The sequence below is a fragment of the Enhydra lutris genome, unplaced genomic scaffold (genome assembly GCF_002288905.1).
Source record: "Enhydra lutris kenyoni isolate GAN:26980312 unplaced genomic scaffold, ASM228890v2 scaffoldscaffold5, whole genome shotgun sequence".
Taxonomy (NCBI): Eukaryota; Metazoa; Chordata; class Mammalia; order Carnivora; family Mustelidae; genus Enhydra; species Enhydra lutris.
In genome coordinates, this window is record NW_019154089.1 from 19762933 (window position 1) to 19780182 (window position 17250).

At 47.3% G+C, this 17250-nt stretch overlaps 1 protein-coding gene across 3 annotated transcripts in view; it reads left to right on the top strand.

Moving 5' to 3' along the window:
* Positions 1-6262: 6262 nt before the first annotated feature.
* Positions 6263-17250, top strand: part of LOC111140918 (slit guidance ligand 3) — a 589722-nt gene continuing 578734 nt past the window's right edge. For all 3 annotated transcript variants that reach the window (XM_022493181.1, XM_022493179.1, XM_022493180.1), the window contains exon 1: positions 6263-6616. In XM_022493181.1, coding sequence (XP_022348889.1) covers positions 6420-6616 — 197 coding nt within the window. In that variant the 5' untranslated portion in view covers positions 6263-6419. The remainder of the gene's footprint in view (positions 6617-17250) is intronic.

The window sequence follows — 17250 nt, forward strand, 5'->3', positions numbered from 1 at the left end:
TCAAATTGGAGAGCCATTTCCCCCGTGACAGTTCTTGCTTTGCTCAAATATAAGACAAAGCTTCATTGCATAGTTTGGACAGACCCATGATTGCACTCACCTGTCTGCCAGGCCTCTCAGGTCCACCCTCTGGTGCTGAGGACCAAGAGCCTGACCCCACATCTGGCTGAATCACCACCATCTTGATGTACCAGTTTAGAGAAAAAAGAGCTCTTCACTTCATCTGGCCTCCTTTCAGACCAGGGCAAAGCTGATCTGGGATATATTTCTGGTTCCTTTCTGGGGATTCCAATCTGTATCATCTCTCATAGAGCCCAGATGGCCAACCCATGTCCAAAAGCAAATCAAGTATCAGAGCTTTTTCTCGAATTTGCTCTCAGACCAATAGGAATCTGTCCTAAGCTTTCTCATATTCCACATTCCCAAAGCCCTTTCCTTACACTCATATACCATTCTTTTCCTGCTTGTTCATAGGCATAGGTTCATAGCCTTTGCTTCCCTCCAGAGGAAGACCCTTTTCCCTCACATTGAGCTCATCAAATCTGTGTATTATCCAAAAACTGACTGGCATTCCTCAGCACTTCCAATCCAGCTTGAAGTGATTTTTTTTCTTCCTTTTTAGAATTTTTGTAGCACTTACTATCTGACTCACATTAATTAGCATTTAATGATATACCATATCTTTTATCTTCTTTCATATATCTTAAACTTCTCTTCCTAATTGGATCGTTGGCCGCTGTGAGCTGTGTCTTCTGGGCGTATATAAAGTTCCCAATAAATGGCTGTTCGATTGCTAAATTAAGCTACATGCCACTTACACTTCTAGAAAATGGGTCAAATCCATTTTATTATACCAGCTGGGCCACACAACTGAAAATACGTCTACTCATTCTAGTTTCTCACATGTTCCAACTTTACAGTAACAGAGGAACTGAATCTCTTTCTCCAGTTCCAGTTGGAAAAATTTCAGGGAAGACTCTGATTGGCTTTATGCCAGTGCTCACCCCTAGAAAATCACTATCATGAGAGGGAGGCAAGATCATATAACAAGAAAGTTCTAAATAATAATCACATAGTTGGAGTGAAAGATGAAGTAAGAGTTGTCCATTACAGGCCACTCTGGATTTTGGAAGGTTCTATTGCTTTATCTTGTTCCCCAGGATAGGTTATATATTTTAAAGTTATGTATTCAGTCATCAAACATTTATCTATTCAGAATAGATCTTGCCCCCTGGGGAAGCTCAATAGTGTAACTGGCAGTAAAACTTTAATACACTTTTTTTCTCAACAAAGAGAAAAAGAAGCCTTTGCAGGGAAAAAAATGACCTTCCAGGTGCAGCTGATGGTACCTTTACTTAATCCTGCTCCCCAGAAATGACCTAAAATTCACATATGTGAGTTTTTCCCTCCCCTGGGAAGATTTAGTAGGAATCACAGTCTTAATCTCAAATTGGAGTTTTCGCCGTCTTTCCCTTCCCTCCCCGTTCACATATTCCTCAGAGATCTACTAGGATGGCTCAGTGAGGGAGTGTGTCAGTTTCAGGGCCCCTGGTAAGAAGCAGACCGCACAACCCAAAGGAGTAATTTGAAGAAGGTGAAGTAGAGGGGCTATTTAGAAAAGTGAGATAGGGTTAAAGAATCAAGAGATAGGGACTGCCCAAGGTTTAGCAATAACGGGAAGCTACTCCTACGCTCTAAAGAGATAAAGGGATGGGAATGGCAGTTGGAGGACATGAACTCTGACCTTCAGTAAAGGAAGGTAGCCACTGCCACACTGCTGTCCTTATAGAGGAAGCGCTGACTTTCCTCCAGATTTCTGGGCTAGTTCCCCACATGGGCAGACCCAAGGGAGCACAGGTGATACAGTCCATACAGTGGGCAGAGCAGTCTGGACAATTCACTGGGGAACAACCAGCACAAATGGTAAGTTTCAGTGGGATGGGAGCAAACATATCAGAATGTGGGGTGGGGTGGGGCGGAGAATGTATATAGTTTTCAAAAAAAAAAAGAACAAAAAACCCACTCAGAGTTTCTAGAAGAGTATAGTCTCATCCTCCTCCCACAGAAGATCAAGTACTACTGATCGAAATAAGTAAAACTGCAGCAAGAGGGTGTCAAATAAGCTAGGTGATTGGAGAGATGATTCATTTGCATACTTATAAATTAGTCATTCACCAATCATCAGAGATGAATTTGTACCTCTAGGCATCAAGCATGCAAAAATGAATTAGATACTTCTGTATGTTTGAAAATTTTTATAATAAATGTTGGAATTAATAGATTCTGTAGATTCCCTGACTTTGAAAATCTAATAGACTGGATCAGCAAGGTTTCCTGGAGAAATGAAAGGCTCAACTAACTCTGGGCTAGCCAGACAGGAAAGAGCCAGGAAGAATGTTCAGGAGGGATGTTATGTTGAGTGGGTGTGGGAGAGTAGGAGGAGTTGAGGTATAGAGGAAGAAATCTACTTCAAAGTTCAGGTTTGCATTATAATGTGTGCATTTTAGAAAAAATCCCTTGATCATCCGGGCCAAGGATGAATTGTTGGAATAACAACAACAACAACAACAACAACAACAAAGAAAGAGAATTGAGTTGGGGGTTGGTGTGAGCAATGGCAATGCCCGAAACAAGGATGTGAACAATAGAGCTGGACACCCAACGATGAAGAGGGATAGATGCAAGTGATACTCATGAGGAATAATTAATGGGACTCGGGAACTGAAGTGGTATGAAACAGAGGGAAGATGCTTTGGTGCTGTTTTGCCTTCTCGTTATCCCCTTACTTTTTCAGCTTACAGCTCCCCAGTTTTCCTTTGAGAACACTGCTCCTGCCTGCCTCGCTGAGTATAGCTTTCACGGAACTATTATCCACAGATTCTGGCCTTCTGTGGTTAACAGGGTGGTTACATAACCTAAGCCAGGCCAGTCTTTGTGTCTTGGGAATTTGGGAGTTTGGGTTTGGGCTTGATCCTAGATCCTGCTTGGTTTGTGTCTTTTTAAAAACTTCCTTCTTTAGTTTCTTCCTCCTTAATTTTGTATGCTACCCAAAGGCGTTCATAACAATTATTTCTTTTTATCTTCAATGAGCTATTTTCTATTGCTGAAACCAGAAAACATCAATTGATTATAGTAGCCATGTAAATAATGGTGCCTTCCACTGAGAGACAGAAAACAGGTGGAGGAGAAAGTTTGAGGTGAGTTTCTTTGGGGAATGGGTGGGCAGTTTGCTTTCGAGAAGCCTCGAGAGAACTAAAGGAAAAAATCCAAAAGTTGGCCCTGGAGGCTTATGCGGAACTCTGAAAATGACACCATAAGGTGTAAATGCCATCTCTGGTACTTAGACATAATAAGTCCTACCCAACAAACTCGCCTCCTAAGGACTTACTCATACTTCTCTGGGAAGAGTAATGCTTCAGAAGCTGTAGGGGAGAGTGGGTAGAGCCTAATTCTAAGCACTGGGAGCCCTGGGTCCTGGCTCTGGCTCTTTCATTAATTAGCTGGATAACCTTGTACCAGTGACCCTCCCTCTCTGAGCCTCAGTTTCCACGTTATTGAATACAGAGGCTGAATTATATTGGGTGTTCTCCAAAAATTTCAAAAGAATTTTAAGTTTATATGTAAAAGGGTCAGCTATATCAGGGAAACTGGGTTCAACAAACCTTAAGCCAGTTTCCTTACTGCAGGACTTCTCAGAATCTTAAATATGCTCATTGGTGATACAAATCTCCAAGAGTGGTGAAAGCCAGCATTTCTCACCCTATTTTTGCCCAAGAACCCCCCTTCCCCACTTTCTTGAAGAAACACATAGAACTAGTAGTCGTCAGAACACACTTGCAGAAATGCTGGATCAGGTGGCTTTCAAGGTGGTTGCAGCCCTGCTTCCTAATTTTGTATGGCCCATGCCCTCTTTACCGTCTCTTTCTTTGGGATGGTTGACTCCCAGGCTCTGTTCTAAAGTGTTCTCCCAAAGAAAAGCAAGCACACTTGAATGCCTAGTAAGTCACTTAAAGATCTAGTCAGGCTCAGGAAATTTCCCATCAGCTTAAATGGAAAACAAAGTCCCTGCCCCCCACCCCACCCTTACACTGTGCTCAGAGCACAGACCCAGGCCCAGCCTAAAGGGATTGCAAAACATGCTCTAGCGTGCATTTGGGAAAACAAAGAAAACTCCACTCTTTTCTGCTCCAGACAGTCTGAGACGCTTTTGTGCCCTTGGTTCTTTGCCCAGTTCTCTCATCTGCCTCAGTCCTGGTACTAAATTGGTTCAAGGTTTGGAGGAAAGTTTCAGAGGAAAGGATGTTTAGAGTTCTTAAAAGCTGAAGTCACTCTATGGACCAGGGCTTAGACTCTTTATGGCCACCAGAGGGCGCTGAGAACAGCATCGGTACGGAAAGCTGCTCCCAAGAAAAACAGCAGTAAATTAAGCCTAATGTGTTTAGGAATGATGGAGGGGCTGAAGGGTGTGTGACTGTGTATGTACGTGTACACGTACGTGCAGTTGGGTGCCTGGAGCTATGATTTTGAAAATATGTTAAATGGTATAAAATAAAATCTACACCTCTACTATAAATTCACAGGATACGGTCAAGTCGTTGAAAATTTCCTTCAAGGAAAATGAGGCAGAAGGAATTAGAATAGCATTTATATGAAAGAAAAGGAAAGAGCTCTCAGTAGCGTAATTATTATTGTGGTATGTGTGATTGTGCATAGTGTGAGGCGATGCATGTACACATGTGTGTATGTGATTGAGTGTGAGGGTGTATATGGGTGTGTGTGTGAGAGCCTCAGTATAAGCATGTGTGTGCATGCAAATGTGGGGGGGGGCGTGTGCACGCACGTGCATGTTCAGGGCTCATTTAGACTTTTCCAGTGTGAGCAGACCTTAAGGAAGTCTGGGCAATACTTCCTCCAGTTGCTGCCCTCTCCCTCCAAACAAACAAACAAAATCATTCCTACAAGTATTTATGGAGCCTCTAACACACGCGCCCCTCCCCACCAGCATCTGGAAAAGCTCAGACCTGGCCAATTTAGAGCGCTATGGAAGAATGAAGGCTCTGGGGGCGAAGGGATGTCTCACACGTGAATGACTGTTTTGCAAAAACAGTTTCTCTTCTTTGATGCTCCAAACAACCCAGTGAGGTGGTCCCAAACAGAGCTGTGGCCCCTTGCTTTGAGGAAACTGAGGCTCAGAGGGGACATGATTGGCCCGGAGTCACCAAGTCAGGAAGCAAAAGCTGACTATGGACACGCATTGTCAGTCCAGGGGTCCTAGTCCCGGCCATCGCGACTTTTAGCTGCACAGCGGGCGTTGGGTCTAGGCAAAGCAGGACCCGTCTGCGTGTAGGGTTTGTCAGCAGCAGCCTGACGAACAACACTATCAAACATTTTATGTGATATGTGTGACTGTGAAATGCGTTAGATCAACAAAACAGTCCTTTAGGAAGAAGTTGCGGATCTTTGCCAAGATGAGGTAGGATCTTTGAGGATCTTCCTAGATGAATGACGGACATAGCTTCGATGGGTTGCGTTGTAAAATATGAGTGAATGTGAGGACTGCGGTTTGGGGTACCTAGGAGCTGTGTGGCCTTGAGCAAGTCCCTTTACTTCTCTGAACTTTGTTTCATTTATAAAACGGGGTACTCAGATGCCCTCTTGCGGGACGGTGTTGAAACCCAAGGAAAGAAAACTGAGCTGAGTGCCTAGCTCAGTGCCAGAATAAAGAGAAAGTGCCACCAGCCTTATCAATCCTTGGCTCCGTAACAGTGAATGGGTCTCAATTTTGGGACCCTGCTGGCCGAGCCCCTTTTCCTTCCCTCTAACACATCTCCTGCCTCCTCCCCTCCGGGCTCTGGGTTGCTCCAGCAAAGTTCCTAACTTAGTCGACATGACGTGCGGCGCAGCCAATGAGAGGCTGAGCTGGCGTTTTTGGGGGGGGCGGGAGGGGTGGGCCCCGCGTCTCCGGTGTCTGCCCTGCTCAGTGAATGGAGAGAGCGAGCGCCGGCCAGCTCACCCGGCCGCCCCGTGCCCCAGTCGCCGCCGCCGTGCTCCCGAGCTCAGCCCCAAGTCGGACCTCCTCGGGCGCCGTGCCCCACTGCGCTCGCCCCCAGGTCCCCGACCCGGCCCACGCCCCGGGCAGCGGGCCAGCGGGCCCAGGAGGCGCTCTGTACCTGGGCACTCCGAGCGATGCGCAGCGGGGCAACAGCAGCCCCGCGGATGGAGCTGCTGCCGCCGCCGCCGCCGCCCGGCGCGCCCCGCTCCGCCCGCGCCCCGTGCGCCTGAGCGCCGAGCTCGCTCCTCCTCCGCGCCAACTCCGCCGCCGGCTCCCCAGGCCGCTTGGGCTCCGCGCGTGATTCCCCGGGCTCCACGCGTCTTGCCCCGCCGAGGCAGCCTCCTCTGGGCGCGGGCCCCTGCACACCATGGCCCCCGGGCGGACAGGGGCCGGCGCCGCCGTGCGCGCCCGCCTGGCGCTGGCCTTGGCGCTGGCGAGCGTCTTGAGCGGGCCCCCAGCCGCCGCCTGCCCCACCAAGTGTACCTGCTCCGCCGCCAGCGTGGACTGCCACGGGCTGGGCCTCCGGGGGGTTCCCCGGGGCATACCCCGCAACGCCGAACGCCTGTGAGTACCCCCGCCCCACCCAACCCGGGCCACCCACCTGGGTCCACAGTGGGGCCCCCAGGCACCAGATCTTTCCTCTCCCCTTGGCCGCACTGGGTGCAGTCTCTGCTGTCACCTCTCCCGGGTCGGATCCTTCATCCCCTGATTTGGGGTCTGTGGCGTTGGGCAGGTCTAGGGAGAGAGGTCTTGAAGCCCACTGCGATGGGCAAAAAGCAGTGCTTCTCCAGGGGTGAAGGCTCCAGACGCAGGGCCGGGTGACAGCTTCCAGCAGAACGCTGGCAGGAAGCGAGGGGAGGAAAGAACACTGCAGTCAGTGAGGTCTTAGGACGAGGGCAAGGGATCCGCGCACATTTAAGAGGTGGGCGAAGGAGAAAGCCGAAAGGTGATGGGGCGTAAGGGCACGGAGACCGGAGAGGGCCGAGACTCCCACCTGCCTGAAGATCAGAAAGGGCCAGTCACTTTCCGGCTGCCCTTAGAAGCGAAGTTGAGAGTGTGTGTAAAGGTCTAACTTCTGAGGAACCAAACGAATTGAGAGTGGGTGCTTGCAAAACCCGCCCTGCCTGGAGCGCAGCCTCCCAGATGCCAAGTTGCAGCCGGGGTGAATTTTTTATGGCTTGGTTATAAATGCCTCCCCAAACGGGCCGGAGAATGGAAATGCTGACAGCCCTTTAAATGAGACCGAGCGCTATAATCTTACAAACCGCACTCAGCCTCGGATCCTGGGTTTGGCAGCGAGAGGAGAGGCGTTTGGAGAGTGGGGTGGATTGACCCTCGTTTTAACCCCAATTGTGCAACCAAATATTTACTTTTCATATGTCAACGTTTTGGAAACATTTATCATTTTGATCCTCGGACCAAATTCAAAACTTGGACTCCGAGGGTGGGCTCTTCCCAGCCCACAGTTGGGGAGTAAGGAAAGAAGGAGAAATGGAGGAGGGGGTTGGAACCGGCCTGGGAACACAGCCCAGAAGTGGGTGAGGGTTTGCTTCAGTGTAATCAACTTCTCCGTGTCTTGCTTTCCTTCTGTCTCCCTTGCCCATTGCCTCTCAGGGGTGGCTGCATTGGGTCTTCCATTCTGCTCTCTTGACTTGAGGCTGGAAGAGAGTGGCACGAGACTGAATTGTCCTGCAGCGTGTTATTCCTGTTGATCACCTCTTGTCACCTCACTTCTCTTCCTCTAACTCCGTGTGTCCCTAGGCAGAGACTCAGTATAACTGCTTTCCTTTCTCCTGGAGCTTTCCTGTGGCTCAAAACATACATTTTTTTTTTCTAAGTGCATTCATTATTCTGTGTGGTCATGCAATTCTAGAACACTGGAGCTGAACCTTCATTAACATATGTAGAAAAGGAGTTTCAGACATTTGAAAAGACTTGCCCAAGGTAATGCCCAAGTTAGTGGCAATAAAGGGGCCACAATCCAGGTGTCCACAGCTTAATTCAGATCTTATATTTTACAGTACCAGTTAAAAACTTGTCGTAGTGGTATTTTTGGGTATCTCCCATTCTACTAGCCATCTTTGGAACAAGGGTCAGTTGGGGCCAAGATCTGTAAATAGATGGTCCTGGGAGGGTTCTGGCTGGGCTTGGGTCTTAGGGTAACCTGCTCTTGTTACTGCTTCGGGTGGACCCCGCCAACATTCAGCTTGCTATGACATTGGCTCTCCTGTTTGGAATCGTGAGACTACCTCTCCTCCATCCTCAAAATCATGGTATCTGTTTGGGAAACCGGGGGTGGGGGTGGGGATGGGCCCTTCTCCTGCTGGCAGGTAGAAGTCTTCAAAAGCTATAGACACAGCACTGCAGTCAGTATGCCATCCACCCACCTTCACCGGGAGAGAGACCCAGGCAGCTTGGAGCGCCCCATCTGCTCTACCACTGGAGACACTGGGTGGAGACCGAGTCTTGGGGATTCCCATGGCCCCCTGCTGCAGTCATGGTCATTCGCAGGCACTGGCAGAGTGGGACGTGCTTTGGAATATCTGAGTCTCAACTACCTTGCACTGGTGCCTCTTGGGCTGGGGTGTGTGGAGTGACGTGGCTACCAAGGCTGGCTCCTCATTTTGGGCTTCCTACCCTGGGAGAGGGGACAGCCTTTAGAAGAAAGCTTGGTCAGGAGGGCTGCAGGGGGAGGACCAGCCCACCCACAGTCCTTCACCACCTCTCATCCTCTGTCAGTCAACGCAGATGGAACGATTGAGTTCTGCAAACTCTTGGGGGTATGTTTGGCATTTCTAAGCATGGGAAGGATTTTTTTAAGGGAGGAATTTCTCATTCATTCCTTTCTTCATTCATTCAACAAACATTACTTGAACCTCTATGCATTCCAGTAACTGTATATAAAATCATTGCATATACAGAAGAAAACCAGCAATTCAGCTTAAAGAATGTAAGCAGAGGACAGAAGAAGGAAACTTCCTTTGGTCAGGCTTTGAAACTTCCCAGGACTCGTTTTCTTCACGGGGCATATGGTCTGTCAGCCTTGGCATCACATGCTCAGGACTTTCCTCAAATCCAGTTTTCTGATCTCTAATGTTTATGTTGTATTTTATAACAAAGGAGAAGCATTTTCTCCTTTTTCCATTCCTGCTACTTGGCCTCCCAGAGAGGCTTTTCTGTAGGAGTGTGTGTATGTGTGTGGGTGTGTGTGCACATACATGTGCAAATGTGTGTCATTGTCTCTCTGGGGGTTTTAACTTCTGAGGCCTTATGTGCTCATGCTACCCCTTAGGGAAAATCTGTATGGGGATAATGTGGTCACCATTTGGACTTTTTGCTTCAGGCCTGGAATGGAGCTTGTTTCATTTTTCATAATTAAGCTGGTATCAGAGTTGGGGGTCTGTGTTCCAGCTTCTTCTCCATAATGTCAGCACATTACACAGAAAGAGAAACTCTCTATCGTTTATAAACTACTGACATTTCTTCCTCCTCAGTGAAGAGGTGACACCCACAAGAAAACTAAATAAACGCAGGGGAGAATTCAGTGTAATTTATTATCCGTGCAGCAAAGATAGAGGACAAGAGGAGAGGAAGTGAATGGTGGTGCTTGAAACAAAACATTTACCATGGAGCACAGAGTAAACAGATGTCGCATTTACCCTTCTGAGTACAAAAGGAGCCCACAGATGTAATTCTTCTCCAACCACAATCTCAGCCTGGAAAAAGAGGAGACAGATGAAAATGAACTCTCACAAGGGGCCCCTTCTCCCCATGCCGCCTCAAGGCAGGCAGAGGCCTACTTCTCACCCGCAGCGAGGTGGTGGCCTAAACAGTGGAATGGGGCAAGAGTGGACATCTTTGGTTTTTCACTTGGCTCTGGAACATGCTGGAGACTGCTGTATTTAAATAAACATTTCCTGTTTGCAAAGGAAAACGGGCGAAAGGCTGAAACGTGAGAATGTGGTAACTTAATTTTCTCCATCACTCCAGATGATGGCAAACTTCGCCGGTGGTTGGGTCCAATAAAAACCGACACCGTGTCACAGGCTTTCCCTCACTTGACCACAGAGGTCTCCAGGTCAAGTGGGAGACGTTCCAAGAAGCTCCACAGCCAAGCCCTGCATCCTGGTACTTCTAGCCTTGGAGCCAGCCCAGCAGACGAGGGGCAGTTTGGTGAATCACGGGCCCTCTCTGAGCCACCCGTGGTGATGTGGCCTTTCAGGGAAGCACGGTGCTCTCTTGGTGAACCTGTGGGCTGGACGGGGGCAGTTAAGCGCACCTGCCTCCAGTGTGCTGTGCTACTGGATGGATTGCTTTGCCTTTCTGGGCTTCCTTTTCCTGAAAGCAGAAGTCTAGTGTAGTCCTAGTAGTTTTCCCTGTATGGTCCTCTTCTCCAGTGCCTGACACATGGTAGGTTTTCAACCGGTATGTGTTGATTAAATAAGTAAGTCTCAAAAATACAAGTTTTTCTTTAGTTCTTACAAGTAAAAGATGGGTGATTATGGTTTTGTGCTTTTTATGTATGGCCAAGGGCGACTTACTAGTAACCTATTACATGAGCTATTAAGGGTTTCTAAAATTTGGCTTTCATGAACTAAAATTATTGCCTTACTGGAGTTACCAAGAACTCCTAATGAGGGATGCACTCTGGAGTCTGGTTGCCAGGTGTTGCTTAGCAACCTTGCAAAACTCCTACTGTGCACATGCCCATGAAAAGAGCTGGCAGTCCTGAACACTTAAACTGTAGGCCTTTCTAATCAGAAGCTCATCAGCATCATCCTGAGCTCTCTGCGGTTTTTGATTGCTGCTCTTCTTGTATTAATTGATGTATTTGTAGGATTATTATTAAGTTTTGCTTTTGCACATCATCTGGGTCTTGTATATTTCTGCATTTTTTGCATTTTGATTGTTATTTTGTTTCTCTCCGGTTCTGTTTGTTGTCTCTGAGTTCTTCCTCCCCTGCAAAGTGAAAATGGTAAATCTGAGAGCCATGGGATCTTTTGCAAGGACTAAGTCGGCTGTGGCAAGGTTTCAGAACCCCATGCCTCCCAGTTCAGGCTGTGGGCTCTGCAGACAGGCAGCTCTGGTTTGAATTCTGTCTCTGTCAGGGCTTTGCTGTTGCACCCTGGGCGAATGACTCCGCTCCTCTGGGCTGTAGTCTGTTTAATCCCTTTGTACTGCATTTCCGCAGCCGTAATACTGGGATGATGATCGCCCTGGCCCTGTGAGCATGCTGTGAGTGTGGCCCCAGACGAGCCATGTCGGGCACTCAGCACAGTGCCCAGTTCTCTAGCTACTGCTCTTTACCCATAAAGTGTGCGTCATAAATGCTCCTCTCGGGGAGAAAATAATGAACAGGAAGTGCTTAACACAGTACCTGGCACTTAGGCCTCCACCAGCTATCCGTAGTGGTGACTATGGCCGTTTCTTCTGTTGCTTCATTTCGGGCCCCATCCAACTGGAGAGTTGGAGATGCCCACTGTTTCGGTGTGCTCCACTGAGGCAAGCTCCTCGCCTGCACATACACTGTGCCCGGCGTAACTCATGCCTGGTCCCCTCCCTCTCCTCTCCAGCTAAGCCCAGGTTGGCCTCCGTTCCATAAAAAGGGGATTACAGTTGAAGTGGTTTATATCTTTTCCATGGGCGTGCTGCTCTGTGGTATATTTAAATAAGGAATGTATTTTATTTATTTATTTTGGGGGGTTGCATTTTCATGGGGGAATTTTTGGCCCTGACTTTTTTTTTTTTTCAAAGCTCATTCTTTCTGTCTTTCCCTAAATACCTTTTACTGACTTCCCGTGTCTGCCTCTGTTACTTGCTTTTACTTGAAACAGCTGTATTTACTAGTATGCTCCACCCTCCTTACGTAAGGTGGTCTTAACCCTTTTCAGAACTGCTGAAAAGGAAAAAGTGAGGCATGAAGGCTTTTCCAGGATGCTTTTCTGGACCATTACTAATCCCAGATAGCATAGATGCAGAGGGTATCCTGCTCGGGTGCATGGTGTTGAGTTTCCAAGGCATTCTCCAGCCTTAAATTCAAATCAGCCTTGCCCAGGTGGGAAGCGCTCATAGTGGGAATCTTCTGCTTCTCGGTTCTGAAGACCTGGATTGTGTTTCGTAAGTACTGCTAGGGCTGGTCTGCCAAAGGCTGTCCTTTCCTTCCCACTCACTGTGGTCTTTGTAGCTCTGTGGCCAGCACTGTATTTGATACAGCATTCCCTGGAAAACATTCGTCAGGATTGTGTTGTTAAAAGCCCTCAATAGTGAGTGGATGGAGAGGTGGGAAAACGAACAACCTTTGGGTAAAGGCCTAGACTTCAGAGGCAGACAGGGCCCACTCCCAGTTTCTCCGCTTACCAGTTGGGTGACCTCAGTTTTCTCATCTGTAAGGTGGGGATGATAAAACTACCCCCTTCGTAGGATGCTGTGAGTACTGAATTTACTCACACGGACTGCCCGGATCACAGTGCATCCTCCCGAAGTATTCCTAGTGTGGTTTTCACAGTGATTCTTACTGACTGTAGCTCTCCTTCTGGAGCAAGCCCAAGTCACAGCCTGATGGGAACAACATAGACTGTCAGGGTTGAAAGGGCTCCTCTGGTTCATGTTCCAACCACGTGCAGACTGATCTTCCACCAACATAATTTAGGAGAGAGCGGCCATTCTCCTTTGCTGGATTACAGCTAGTGGGGAGGAACTCAGTTTTCCCTAAAGCAATTTATTCCATTTTAGAAAACAGTTTTAACAAGAAAATTTTCTTTGCCTGGGGGTTGAACTTATCTCCCCCTGACTGTTGTTACACAGAGCAAATATAATCCTTCTTCCAAATGGTAGGATTTCAAAAATGTTACTGCTGTCGTGCTTCTCACTACCCACTTATCTTAGTCTTCTTCTTTCTTCCATAAATTTTTATAATTGCCTCAACTATTCTGTGTGTGTTAGGCTCTGAGACAGGCCCTCTTCCCGTTCCTAGTTATCTTCCTCCAAATAGGTTCCAGTCTTTGCTGGTCTTAAGAGTTAGAATGAGTCCTTCCACTCCCTTGCTATCTAAACTTCTATCAACATCCCAAAGGGACATTTTCACTTCAGAGAGCCACACCCCTGGCTTGGCTCTTTCCCACCAGGCTATTCATTGCGTCCCTGGTGTCTCCCAGCCCTCCCTGCTGTTGGTCCTATTTTCTCCATCCCACATTTGCACAGTTGACTTTTTGGAGTCTAAGTGCAACACTCTGCATTATCGTAATTAAATTTTGGCAAATAGTTTAATTTCATCAGCTCTTCAGCGACATTTTCTATTTGGATTCTCTCATCTAGCGTGTTACTACTCCTCCCCCTTCTCCCTGTGCAGGGTTCCTGAGCTTGGCCCGTGGATCTTTATCCAGGTTGTCAATGGAATCAGCAGAGTCCTCTCTGCTTGTTTAAAGTCTTTCTATGGCTGGGGTTTGGATTACATGAATATATTGTCCTGTTCTTTCTGGCTGGGATGCATAGAAATGTTGCGGTCTTGCTGGCCAGTAGCATCTTCTTCCCTTGAGGTTCTGTTGTTCATATTTTCTCTGGAATGATTTCCTGTTAATGCTTAATTCCTGTTTGTCAAATACTTTCTAAAGTCTTGGTTACTCTTGGCCCTTTCCGTTGTGATTTGAGTTTCATCCTTGTCCTGGTACCAGAAGCCCCACCAGCCCCACCAGCATGGGATGGGCCTTGATGTGACATGTGTGTGCGCCCGTATGTGCACGCATGCCCATGTGTGTGTTCTCTCCTGTAAAGTACTGTAACGTGTGAAGTTAGCTTTTCTCTCAGCAGCAGAGCTCCGAGGAGAAGCCTCATTCTTGCGAAGTGATTTCCTTTAACATCTTGGGCGCCCACTGGCACAGAGCACATTTGCTTGAGCAGTACTGGGCATGGACGTGATGCAGAATGAGGCATAGAGGTGCACAGGCTCTCCCCAAATTTTGAACCAATGATAATGCTAATGGCAACAACAGTCACTGCCACCACAACAGCTGCGGGTTGTTAACCCCCTCATTGCCTGGCACTACTCTCACACTTTCTTTACATACTTTCTCTCATTTAATTTAACAATCATGCAAGGCAGAAACCCATCCTGTCCTCATTTGACGGACAAGGAAACTAAGAGAGGTGAAGTAATTTTCCCAGGTTTGAGCAGTAGAGTCAGGGCTCATTCAGGCAGACTGGTCTCAGGTCTGAGCTCCCCCTGCTGATCCTGCCATCATTCCTCAACTAGCCTTCTAAGTCAGCCCCCAATTCTCAAATAAGAAGGAGGAAAGAAGGAGAAAAAAAAATGAGTCCTGGTTGAAACAGTGAGCACCTGTTTGATGCGAGGCATTCCGAAAGGAATGCTGGGGCTGCATTCTGTCTGGATAGTTGGTGGTAGAGCCATCGTGTCCAGTTTGGGAAGCAGGCGGCATTCAGATTGGAGCTTGAAGGATGAATAGCGTTCCTATTGGGAGTGATGGAAACGTGGTACAGATTTGCAGGAGTTCATGGTTACGTTGAACAAAAGAGAGCCTGAGCCCAATTTAGAGTGAATAGAAACTGTTCTTGAAGAAGTGTCATCTAACAAGGGTGTTTAGAGAAGAATCCATTAGGTCAAGTCTGAGGAAAAGTATCACCATGGTTAGATGGCTAATATTTTTATTTTGGATTTGAGGGGATAAACTCCTTAAGAAGAATTCTGAGGAGGCTTCTTGACCAGTATTTTCCCCAAAAGTATTTGCTTAAATTTTTGCTGGGATTGCCTTCCTTCCCAGTTAGATGTACCACTGGGCTTCTCTCCGCCTTGATCTCTGGGCTCCCCCACCCTGAGATCGGGTCCTGATAGAATAGGACATGTAGAAGATGCATCCCATTTGGAGTAAATATGCCTCCACTTTCCACAGCCTTATACTGCCTGTGTGGGCTTCGACTCTTCTTGTCCAAAACGCCAGTCTGGCTTCTCGGCCCCTGATTCATTCTGCACTTTGGCAGTAGTGTGGATTGTGGTTCCTGAAATTCAGCCAGCACATTTAGCCACCCACCTTGACTCCCTCTTGAGTTTTTCGGGCTCCCTAGTTCCTGTACTTCCTGTCTGCTACCTGGCATACTCAATCCTTGCTCCCCTGCCCTCTAGAATTAGTGGCTGCCCTGACTCCGGCTGGTCTACAAGATGTGGAGCCCATGGTCCTCTTCTAATCTGAGATATGTGGGCTTAACCATGGACCTGTACATTTTGTGCTTGCCTCCTTGAACTTGAGCTGCTCCTGGCCCCTGCCTTGACCCTTCCAGCTTGGCTTCTAGCCTTCTCACCCTCCCCTCCCTTTCAAGTAGCTCTCCATAGCATCGACACTGAATCTGGACATTCACCACTTAAGCCTTGGATCCTGGAATTGGATTTCAGGAGGTTCTTTGTGGCCTGGATCTTCACTGGAGACTGGAGATGCCCAGCTTGTGGTTGTGTCCTGGAAACACCTCAGACTTCTTTTCATGGCCACCTGAAGGCATTTATGATGCCCAGGGTGAAGTGTAGAGATGCTCCAGGGCTGGGCGCTGTGCATGATCTATTACTTACAGTGTGCTGCCGAGTTTCCTACAACCCAAAGAAAGAGTAGAGCAGATTTTTCTGCAGTTGAAAAGCTCAGCAGTGATGATTTCATTGAAGAGATGTCCTGTTCAGAAATGTGGTACAGAAGTTTCTGGCCTGTCTAGCACTTTGCTGATATTCTTTCTTTTCCTCCCCATCTCTGCCCAGCTCTAGAGTGTACGTAGATAAGTGTTTAAATATGGGGTTTCTTTTTTTTTCTTTTTTTTAATTTAAATTCAATTAACCAACATGGTACATCATTAGTTTCAGATGTAGTGTTCAATAATTCATCAGTTGTGTATAACATCCAGTGCTTCTGGGTGTCGGGATTAAGGAGGGCATGTGATATATATGGGGTTTCTAACTGGTATTAATGAGAAACCAATAACAAGTACAATTTGATGTAACCTTAACTGAGTAAAAAGACTGAGGCCAAATCCTGGTTTCTATCACCACCCCCACTTTTTCTTTTAACTGTGGGACCTTGTACAAGTGTCTTTCTGAGTCTCAGTTTTCTCATCTGAAACCTTCAGAACGGTAGGACTAACCCTTCTCCTGTGGGGCTGATGCAAGGTTTATATGAGATCAGATGTCTGCAGATGTCTCCTAAATTTAGAGCTCTGTGAATACCTTAATGAGTCCACCCACAATATCTGATTTTAACCACTAAATCCTATATCTGAAAGACGATCAGCGTGCATTTTCAGAAGAGGAAACTCAATAATGAGTTCAAAGTCACCCATGCCTTCAGACTCTTGCTAGGTTTTCCTTTTCACTTCTTAAGGGGCATCTTTTACAAATGCAAATAAAGCACCTCACCAGCCAAGTCAGCAACCCAACCAGGGGAAGTTTAGAGGAATTTTTGCCTGAGTAATTGAGAAATGGCAGTTTCCAAGAAAGTAGAACCACAGAAGGGGCTGTATGAAGGATGGAGGTGTTTAAAGGAGCTATTGATTGAATGCCTACTATGTGCCAGGAACAACAATGGATAAAGCAAGTGAACTGTCCTCATAACTAGAATAGCTCAAAATGACATGGAATGCAGTCTGGGCTGTTGCTTCCCACCCAGTGACTGACAAGGCAAAGGCCACCATGCTAGGTTCAGAGAGGATGGAATGGTGGGGGGAGATGCTAGAACAATAAGGGAGGCGACACCAAGCCCTCAGGAACCACTGATGAAAATTAGTCCCACTCATCCCTTTTAGTGGATACAAATATGCAGAAAAACTCACATGTCACAAAAAAAAAAAAGAAAAAGTACAAGTAGAATTAAAAAAACTCATGGGGAAAATATTAATCTGAGAACAATTGTATCTGAGAAAGCATTTAAGTATGCCTCTGCAGCTAGCTGGCAAACAGCACCAGTTCTGCATTTTATTAGAGCCCTAACTCTGTGTAGAACACTGACCTTATTTGAGAAGCATTTCATAAACACTGACACACAGCTCAGCAGCATTGGAGGCCACGAGGAGATCCAGGGCCTCCTCTGCGCCGCCAGCTTCCCCTCCTGGGTGCTTGCGGCTGCTGCTAGACCACTAGACCCTGTTTCCCTGTGGTGCTAATTCCCTTTCTTCTCTTTTAGGTTTAACAAGCAGGTAGGGATTTTCCCAGGGGA